This window comes from Sinocyclocheilus rhinocerous, unplaced genomic scaffold (assembly GCF_001515625.1).
Source record: "Sinocyclocheilus rhinocerous isolate Xijiao unplaced genomic scaffold, SAMN03320098_v1.1 scaffold612, whole genome shotgun sequence".
Taxonomy (NCBI): Eukaryota; Metazoa; Chordata; class Actinopteri; order Cypriniformes; family Cyprinidae; genus Sinocyclocheilus; species Sinocyclocheilus rhinocerous.
Window position 1 is genome coordinate 194,955 of NW_015625585.1, and position 10,831 is coordinate 205,785.

General features: G+C 37.8%; 1 protein-coding gene across 3 annotated transcripts in view; it reads left to right on the top strand.

The window, feature by feature from the left end:
* The first annotated feature begins 475 nt into the window (after positions 1–475).
* Positions 476–10,831, top strand: part of LOC107753776 (nectin-2-like) — a 151,729-nt gene continuing 141,373 nt past the window's right edge. For 2 of the 3 annotated variants that reach the window (XM_016570007.1, XM_016570001.1), the window contains exon 1: positions 476–921. In XM_016570007.1, the coding sequence (XP_016425493.1) occupies positions 858–921 (64 nt within the window). In that variant the 5' untranslated portion in view covers positions 476–857. The remainder of the gene's footprint in view (positions 922–10,831) is intronic. The other variant, XM_016570015.1, reaches the window with a different exon arrangement.

A 10,831-nucleotide genomic window follows, 5' to 3' on the forward strand; every position in this document is an offset into this window, starting at 1 on the left:
CTGCTATAATGTACTTTACATAATCGGTCGTTCTCTGTTAGATTATACAGTTGTTTACTGTCGCAATAGGCTATAATACCTAATTAGATTGACTGAAATAGTGAATCTAAATAGACATTAAAGTCTGTTGTGACATCAAACATCAAACGTACTGTCACAATATACTTAAACATCTAATTAGATTCACGGAAATAGTGATTCTAATTAGATATTAAAGTGTACTGTGTCAGTTTTGATTCAAAATAGTGCTATAGAATGCCATACATTATAGTACAGCCATAAGAGACTATACTCTCTAAATATATGAACTATTTTGAGGCGGCACGTATAATTGTACTGTTTATTTAATACAGAATGTTATATATTACACAGCATCAAACGTTAGGTAGAAACCAGGGGAATTTACCACGGGGCATTTTGTCTAAATCCCCAGTTAATTTCGCATACTGATTACAATCTCGCACAAAACGCGTAAAACCAGAATATCTGGACTTTACGCGTAAGCAGTGTATCGCGGCAGCCCAATCCTCAAGTTCTAAACTTCACTGTCGTTCCATTCCCACTTCGGCGTGACGCGACGATGACATCACATCATGACCAATTCTATCGGTCGCGCTAGCGATCGAACAGAACGAGTGAGCGCGTCGCGTCAGGCAGGAGGACTCAACGGCGTTCGTCACGAGCACAATAACATACCTGTACACACTCAGGGCTTTACCAGCAGTTGGAGCGGAGAGCAGACTGAGATTGCGATCTGACGAACCTGAACACACCGCCTCCGGTTCGCTTCGCAAAGTAAAAGAGATTTTATGCTAAAGTTTCCAGGATTTGTTTAACCTCCCGCGGACGAGAGCGGAATGAGCGCCGTTACGATGATAAACTGTTGCCTGATTCTCAGCGCGTGTCTTCTGTCCAGCCAAGGTAATGTGACACAGTAACTTGTGGGTTCATCTTTTTACTGCTCGCCCGCTTTTGAAACTGATTTACTAGCTAATTTGTATGATGTTTACCTTCACTGAGCGCGCTTAACATGAAGTCGCCCGTCCCAAGTGTACATTGATACGCAAGTTGCATGCGTGCGTAACGCTGGTGCGCGCTGAGCTTACCTGCTTATCTAGGTTATCCTGGTTAACTTAATCAGAGCCACTTACTGTTACCCGTATCCCTGGTCTCGTACGCCATGTTACGCAAGGTGTGGCCTGTCGTTTTGCAAGGGAGCAGGTGTAATTGTATTATCTTTCTTAATCACCTACTTTACAGTTTGAAACGTACATGTATTATATCTTTTGTTATATGTATTTTAGTTATATGTACAGTGGTGGCAAGAAATGCAACAGGGTGTAGTTGTTAACACTTTTAAGGTTTATGACAGGTCTGTGCTGCTGACTGTAACTCTTCAAAATGCAACGATGTCTGAATTTTATGCAAGTCTTCTGCTATTTTGACCACCGTTATAAAATTGTATTTTAAGTTACTGTTCCCCTTATTTGCTACAGTAGTCTTGCATGTGGTGATGGTCCTAGACATTTCTTCCCTGGTGGTTTGAACATCACAGTGATTCGATGGCGTCTCAGAGGGGCTGCTTTCCTCTGATAAGGAGAGACATGCTGTGGTTCTGCGTAAGCCGAGGCTACACTGCAGGACTGAAGCTCTGGGCGTAGCCTATTTAAAGACCCAGGTTACATGTTTTGGCAACATAGCGGGTACTTTACGCAACTATTTGCATTGTTTTTTATGATTGTATCTATGATTCCAAAAACATTTACGTACAAAGTCGTGCCCAGTGTACAAAGTCGTGTCCAGTATCAACAAACAACATGCGGAAGAGTCGGTTATGAACTAATTTGTGCAATACAATTGAAAAATAAAGCGTAAAGACCTGTTCAAATCAAGAACCATAATAATAAAGATAACTAGGCTGTAATAACTATATTATCGTCCACACCAACGAAAGCCAACGTTCTGATTATTTTAATCGCGCACTGCAATTTTGTCTTCTACCTCTTTAAATTCTCAAGCTTTTTAATGTTAGATGGATTCTGATTGGCTGTCAATGTTTTTATTGTTCTTCAGCTGAAAAAAAAAAAATCTGAAACTCTGAAAGTGATTCCAATGATATTGTTCCTCTGTTCCTCTTATTATTCACATTATTCATATTAATCAATTATAGTTGTCGTTCTTGGTGTGAACGGCACTTAAATGCCAAAAAATATGAATGAGATATGCAGAGCAATTTTTATACTCTTCCTAATGTGTCACTCTTTTGCCCTTTATTTGCTCTCTTTGCACTTGCTGCTCTTCCACTTGTTGGGACACTGTTTTCAACCCTGAAAGGTGGTTTTCAAACCAGTTTCAGACCAGTTTCAAACCAGTGTGCACAGTTTTTTTTAATCAGAGTGTTTTATTGCATGCTAGTCACACAAAATGTCAGCTTTTCAGGTACATGGGCAGGGAAACTCAACGTGATACTGGCACTGGGTGGCTGTAAATGAATCCCGATCTTGAGCGGTCTCTGTGCACATATTTCGCAAGAAATAAGAGGAGCATCTTGGCTGTTGGATAAATGAGTTTTGGATGGATGAATCGTGGCACCACAATTAGTCATGCCAAGATTCCAGTGCCGCTCAACTCGCGTGGGCACACTCTGGGGTTCGCCTCTATTAATTTCTTCATGGGATAAGGCGTTTTACACCTCAGGACAAGCGGAGGGTTATTACCATGCGCGCAAGACTTTCGGTTGCCCATTAATCTTGTTGGTACATGTCAAAGGTTTGTGTGTTAAAGGGATCTTCAGGGGTGAGGTGAAGGTTTCTCACAGTTGTCATGGAGACCCCTTTTCATTGGGGATCTGATGGCACCCATCTTGTTTTAGAGTCTTTGAGGGGAGTTTAAAACATTATTGCTGAGTGCTTAATTCAGTTTGGGATCAAGGAAGCACGACAAATGGAAGAAGATACTTTACTTATTGGCTCCCTTTGGCCTTCCATTACTGTCAGACGCAACAAATGTCAGTGCAGCGGCAAAGAGCAACTCCTGCACAAAGGCGTGATAATGTAGTTTCCTTGTATTCCTTTTTTCTCCCCACTGAACAATGCGCTTCTATGCCAACAGGTTCCCAAGGACAAAAGACCTCAGAGTCTGCATTGTCCAAAAGAGAGCGTCGAATGAAACTCACACCTTCACAAGAAACCTTTCTCTGTCTTCCCCTCTGACACTCACCCACGTTGAGCATGCAAGAGGGACTAAAATTGCTGGCCTTTGAATGAGTGCCCTTTCCTCGCACCCCTCCTCCTTTTTTCTCCCGCCGTGCATTCAGAGCTCCGTCTCAAGCCTTTGTTCTGGTGGCTTTAGTGATTGGTCGCCTGTAAGACCCTCTGTCTCTTCCACTTCCATTGTTTATGAGTGTCTGTAGAGTGGAGCACAGGAGAGCGGTTTTCTCTGAGTGTGTTGACAAAAAAGTTCCCCCGCCTGTCCTCGATTTACCTCGGTCTCACACAGTTTTTACATCATTATGGCCCCCACTGTCTAGGAGCTGTTTCTGTGGTCTCTTTTGTAATGTAGATTATGTATTTGAAATGACTTAAGTTCCAGAGTGTACAAAAACTGAAAATTGTTTGATAGTTGCAATCTTGCTCGCTGGACTTGAAAATATGCTGCAGTCGTAAATGGGGAATCAGATAACAGATGGAAAATCTGCTCTGTGTCTCCGTCCGTCTCCTGATTTATCTGTTTGTCTCACGGCATGTAAGAGATACTCTCTGTCTCCCTGTCTCTTTGACTCTCCGCCTCCCTTTTTCTCTCTCTCTCTCTCTGTCCTCCTCTGCTGCTTAGTGCTGAGGTGGTCATTGGTGCCGTTAGTGAAGGCCGGAGGACTCCTGGAGGCCAGCCATGTCGTCTCATCACCCACCACTGTGCCTGATAAAATGAAGGCTAAAGAGAGGGATTTTTTTGTGTGGGCTCTGAGATCAGCCTTTTTCGTGACCCTGGGCTCATTCAAAGGGGTTTTCCACCCTCTTTAAAATTTTCAATGCCTTCATTTCTTTCAGTCTTTTAAGCAAAGAGCGACAAGCCATCTCACCGCTGTGCTGCATTGATATACCTCAAACATTTTGATTAGGGTTTGTTTTAAACCTTTAACTGAAGTATAAAACTTTTATAGGTTTCAGCCTTGTGCTGTATCCTAACCTGGTAGGATGTGATAAGTTTACAGCTATAAATAGTTGGTTAGGACACAGTCAGTACATTCACATGGACAACAATACTCCGATTTTAATACGATTAAGACAATACTCTGATTAATAATCTACCATGTAAACCGAGATTTTTGATTACCTTAATCTGGCTAAAATCATAATCGAAGTAAACACTAATCAAATTAAGACATGTGAAGTAGAGGTCGACCGATAGTGGATTTTACCGATACCGATAGCTAGGTTGGACCACACTGGCCGATACCGATTAATCAACCGATAGTTTTTAAAATGGTAAACGAAAACTAAAACAGCGCTTTACTATTTAAAAAAAAGCAGTAGCAGTACTGAACCATATTTTGTAAATGAATAAACATATTAATATTAATTATTATATTGATCATTAAAGTTATTTCATAGTTTACTAACGTTAAAACATGACAAATAATTAACTGCACTTGAAGCTTTCAGTAAATTAAAACTTAAACACCCAAAACTGTATGTGGCATCATAACGAAGACGAACTATATGTTAATACGTGAAATTCCGGAGGGGACGTCGGATGGCGTCACGTGGTGACGTAATGACGCGTGCCATTAATCGAACTATGTACTATAACATGTAAAACGGGAACATGAAAGGAATATTCTAAAAGCAACTCATGTAAACACCTTAATCGTAATATTGTCTTATTCATAATAAGGTACATAATTAGATTACTGATGTCCATGTAAACGTAGTCAGAGTTAAGTGTGCTAGATTTGGATTTTGTAAACCTTGTAAAGCTTTCTTTAACATTTTGTTAAACTTTAATCTTAAAGTCCCATTGACTTCTAGGTTGTCATTTACGTTTTAAATTGATGTCAAGTGTATTTGCATACTGAATAACAATTGGTTTTCTTTCTTGCATCTACTTGCATATTGAATTTTGATTGTGGTGTTCTCTTTTATTCAGTCTTTTTTGGCATATAGTTGACTTTGCACTGCAAAACAATGTTGTGTTATATTGATTCTCAAAATCTGCTTAGGCGTACTAATGGAACAACAGTTTTAAAAGTTTTTTTTTTTTCACGTATTTACAACAGGATCTGCACTTTCATGAGTTTAAATAAGAGATTTTTGTTACAGTAGAGAGTATCACAATTTTATGCATAAAAAACACTAGTTTCCTGGTAAAAAAAAATTTTACTTGATTTTTGGAAGTCAGCAAATTTGCAACAGTTGAATGTAACATTTTGTCTACTAATATAGTAGTATTTACAAGAAGCAGCGGCCCGGGCATTTAATGGAAAACCCACACTATTTTTGACTATGTCATCGTTTTCTGAGAAAATGGTGGCCTCAGCAGCTTCAACATGCTGTCTGTCAGAAGCTGTAACATACATAATACATAAATTGACAGGTGGTTTTTGTAAAACGTAGTTCATTCTCTTCTCAGTTGTTTAAAAAATGAAGGCAGTTATCACTTTTCCAAAAAAAAAGATGCTACATTTTTACATTATTTGTTACAATTATTTAATACATAATACATACATAATACATAAATTGACAGGTGGTTTTTGTAAAACGTAGTTCATTCTCTTCTCAGTTGTTTAAAAAATGAGGCAGTTATCACTTTTCCAAAAAAAAGATGCCACATTTTTACATTATTTGTTACAATTATTTACATTTTAGCAGATTTGGACTCGTATACTTGACAAAAAAACCGAACATGGACTCTGTTGTTGCATTGTATATGCACAGAACCAAAGCTTAAAACCTAGACTTACTTAAAACCTAGACTTACTTAAAACATTCTTTCGATTGTTGCTGTGCAAGTAAGTGCTATTTTTTTTGCCTTAGGGAAAATGCAAATCTAGTTCTTCTTTGCGGCTTAACTTGTCTTAAAATTCAGGTTAGCTGTCCTTTCATCTGTCAGCTGGATTGGTGGTAGATTAAGTACATGAAGCACATAAGTGCTGCTCTTTCATTGCTCAGATGACTTAATGGAGTTTTCATTTATGTTTCATGTAAGTAGAACTCATTTCTGTTTGTTTTTATTGCTCATAGGAATTCTTGGAGAAACATCTGAATAATTGAGTGTAGAGCTATAAAATGAATGTGAATTGCATAGACTACCCAAGGTAATTTGATCAAGGTTTGATGAGTGCATATTGAAATCTGACTTTTATTAGTTTAACATGTCCATGCATGCAGGTTAGCATCCGTCAGAAGCATTGGTGGTGGGCATTACATGTTAACAGCATTTGCGTGAGCTAGCGCAAACTATGCTGATTCATTGAGATCCTCTTGAGGGAGGAGCTGAAATTGCCTTAATTACCGTCTGAGCTTCTTCAGAAGCTCGCTGCATGATTGACTTTCTTAGCCCCACGCCGTTAATGCGCTGCTTTTAATTATGCAGGCACACATTCGAACGTGTGTGCATGTCTTTATGTGCTTGCTTAATCTACCTTTTTAATAGAAACCACGCTTCCACCTCAGCAGACCTCTGTAATTTACAGCGGTGTTAACCTCGTTACCAACAATAAATTTGTGTCATCTAAAAAAAGGTGGCTTACAGGATCTCATTTTCTCATCTTCTGCTTTTTATCTGAGAGATGAATTTGAAGACCATGTCATTTGTAATTATACCTTTGCGTTATGCTTGCGGAACAGTGATTTGGGGTTTCGTTATCGTTTGCAAGGAATTGAGGAACAGTACTGGAATGTTTCTGATTAAAAGCTCTTTTTAACATTTTTAATCAACAAGTGTGTTTGCAACCCCGTTTATGTCCATAATGTGACACCGTTCTAAATGAAACCATATTTAATGAGGAAAAAATGTGAGAAGTGATTGGATTGTAAGTTGTCACAATTTGATGAAAGATTATGAAGACAACAGTAAATGTTGTCAGTTTTGTTTTCATGTTTTGCTTAAATGACCATAAAAGCAGTAGAGGAACTTTATTATTATTATTTTTTTTGCTCTGTTTTTGATATTTTTAATATTTGTGGAATGATGATTTGGGCGTTTGAGATCTGTTTGCAAGGAATTGAATAATAGCATTGGAATGCTTTTGATTAAAAGCTAATTTTTTAAAGTCAACGTGTATTTCCAAGCCGTTTTTCTTCCATAATGTGACATGTATCTGAATGAAACAATATTTTACAAGAAAAAAAGGTGGGAATTAATTGGATTGTGCAAGTTGTCACAGTTTGGTGAAAGATTATGAAAATGAGCAAATGAGATCATGAGTGTGTATGAAAGTAAATCGTGTTATTTCTTTCATATTGTCTTAAGCAACTTAAAAAAAGACCATATAAGCTATTTAGAGGCAGTAGAACTGTGTTTTTTTCGAACTTTTAAAAAAAGATTTTTTGCTCTTTTTAATATTTTGAGTCCCTTGCTTTGAGCCTTTGTGATCATTTTGCAAGGAATTGAATAATAGCACGTTTTTGATTAAAAGCTTTTTTTTCTCTCTCTCTCTCTTTTTAAAAGTCAACAAGTGCGTTCTCAACTCATTTTACTTCCATAATGTGACGTTTCTGAATGAAACAATATTTAACAAGAAAAAAAGGTGGGAATTGATTGGATTGTGCAAGGTGTCACAATCTGATGAAAGACAAGCATGTCTTTTTCTTTAGAATGACATTCACCAATGAATTGTTGACAACAAGACTTTAAGCGTGTAATAAAGTAACTCATGTCAGTTTTGACTTCATGTTGACTTGAATAGATGTAGAGAAGGAACATGATTTTTGCTCTGATATTTTGAGTCTCTTTTTTGATAAGCAGTTAAAGGCAGAGTAAGGGATTTCTGGTAGCCAATGTTTATATTTGAAATCACCAAGTTTTATCTCCTGTATGGTTTTTAAGTTCGGTTCGGTGAATTGAGATGACAGGCATGTCTCAAGCCACAGACTTAAACCCTGGAGAGAATTTTCGGAGTTGCTGGCATCCAAAGCTCTGAGTTGAAGGGTGAAAGGCTAATGCTTCTTGAGGATTCCACAGAGCTCCAGTCATGGTGTTAGGGAAAATGACTTTAGTGGGGAAATTTCATAAATGGTTATATGAGCGGCTGACTGTGATGCCCTAGTCCTTCTGTGCGTATGTGTGCGTGTGTGTTTCTGCTTTTTAATTCCAGCTGACTTGGCAGTTATATACCGCTGTAAGTTTGTTCAGCTCTTTGTAGCGATGGAAATGGCTAAAAAAGGTTTTAGTAACTGAGCGGGAACAGATGGGGGTCTGCAGACTGTAGAATTGCAGAATCACACTTGTCTGAATACTGAGACTAAAATTGCAATATATCCAGGCATGGCAACACACTCTCCACAAGCACACAGGAACATTTTTCACAAATGCTTTGTCCACTTCCAGGCACACCTACGTGCTTGCAAATATAGAAAATACATAGGATTATGTGCAAAGACCCAGACGCACTGAAGAAAATATTGTTGCCCAGAGGTTTTGCTCTTTTAAAGTTCATTTTAAGTTGCAGATGCAGAGTAGTAAATAGAATTTTTTTGACGTATAATGGAGTACAAGGCTATACAAATCTGCATAAAATTCTCGTAAAACAGATAATTTGGGCTTTTGACGAATGTGCTAACATGTTTTCAATTTGTTCAAATTGAAATTTTTGATTGCAGACAAATCTGATCACATATGCACTTATCGTAGGAGATTAGTTTTCCAAATGATGTTGGAGTTATAATTATTAACAGCTGATGTCTGTGATTTCATGAACTGATTCAGATGGGATTGGGATGTCTGTCATTTTTACTAAGATGGGACTGTTTATTTTCTGGATATAGGCATTGTGGATGGTCATGGATGTGTGCATCATGAAGCCCATTGAAATAAATGCTTATATATGTAATATGTTGCATATATAATTAAGAGAATTAATTAATTTATATATTTAATATGTTAAGTATAAAATTAAGATAATTCATTGATTTATAAGATACATGAAATGTTATGTAAAATATATATTTTTAAATATTATGTATAATTATATATTAAAATGATATATTAAAAAAACTATGTATAATAAAATAATAATATTTAGGTTTAATTATTTAAAAATATATATTTTCACACATACTTTTTTTTTTTAGCTGGAGAATGTCTGCATACATGGCAAAACATAACCTCTTCTGTGTGATCCAGTTAGGTCATCTTGCTTACGTCTTTTCCAAGGATCCTGTTCAAGGATCTTGAACCACCAGCTGTTATTTTACCCAGAAAGTTGATTGAAAGGTCTGAATCCATGATGACGGTGCACTGGGCAGCAAAACAAGAAATGTAGCTTCGGTCACTGTATCCAACAAAGGTTAAAATAAATGAGAAATATTGTGAAAAAAATAATGCACCACAATCACAGACATTCCTATCTGGATGTGAATGAATTCCTCAGAGGACGCCTGCCTGAGTTAGCTGAAAGACAGCAGGTAAATACACTGGTTGTGTAAGAAACAGATGTATTTTAATTCGGATGGAATACAAACCACAAAGTATGTCTGCAAAACACGACTACAGGAAGTCTCCGGTGTCTCTCCTGAGGACAAAGTCTCCATTTGCTCTACTTTTAATCTCATTTCTCATTCTCGGTCCCGTGTGAGGGGTCTCGCAAAGATTGGCACACTCATTTCCCCCGTTTCTTCCATCCGATAGCTATCTGTCTGTCATGTGAAAGCTCACGGTGGGTTGAGTGTCAGGCACATTGACACTGCACAGGTGACTGCTCTCGGATCTAGAGACTGTGCCTGTGTTTCCAAAGCCCAGAAGTTTCCAAAGTTTGGCCGTACTGTCATAACCAAGGCTATTCTCAGGCACTCTTATTCCCATTTCTCTCTCTCTCTCTCTCTGTCTCACGTTCTCACATTGGTGAGTGTCAAATCCTGCACCATTTCTCAGAACGGTGATAAATGGAAAGAAAAAGAGAAGATGTCAGATGACAGAGGTTAATTCCTGCTTCATTAGGAAGTGTGGTCCGAATCCTAAGGAGGATGTTGAACGTGTAAGCCCTCCTCAGGCTGTAGAAATACTAATTTCTTGGAATGTCGCTATTGAATTGTGGTGAAAATAAAAGGCGAGCCTGGATTTCAACATGTTTTCAAAGCAAAAATGTCACTTTTCCAATTCATGTCATTGATAATAATTTAGTATATTGTCGGGCCTATACAGTTCATGGAAATATTAATACATTTAAATTTTGGATTTTGATGCAATTGCATTTAATTTCGTTTGTAATGCAGAAGATAACGACCATTTGATAGTACATTATTTCAAAAACAATAAAATTATGAAATGACAAAGATGTTAAAGGGGTCATATGATTTCAATTTTTCCTTTCTCTTTGGAGTGTTACAAGCTCTTGGTGCATAAAGAAGATCTGTAAAGTTGCAAAGACTAAAGTCTCAAATCCAAAGAGATATTCTTTATAAAAGTTAAGAGTCAGCCACACCTACCTAAAACGGCTCGTTCTAACACGCCCCCACATACCTACGTCACGATCTGGGAAAATTTGCATAACGCCGCCCAAATGTTAACGCAAAGAAAGAAGGAGTAACTTTTATTCTCGCTGTAATATTGAAAAGTGAAAAGTGAAAAAGTGAAAAGTGACGTGACATGTGGCCAAGTATGGTGACCCATACTC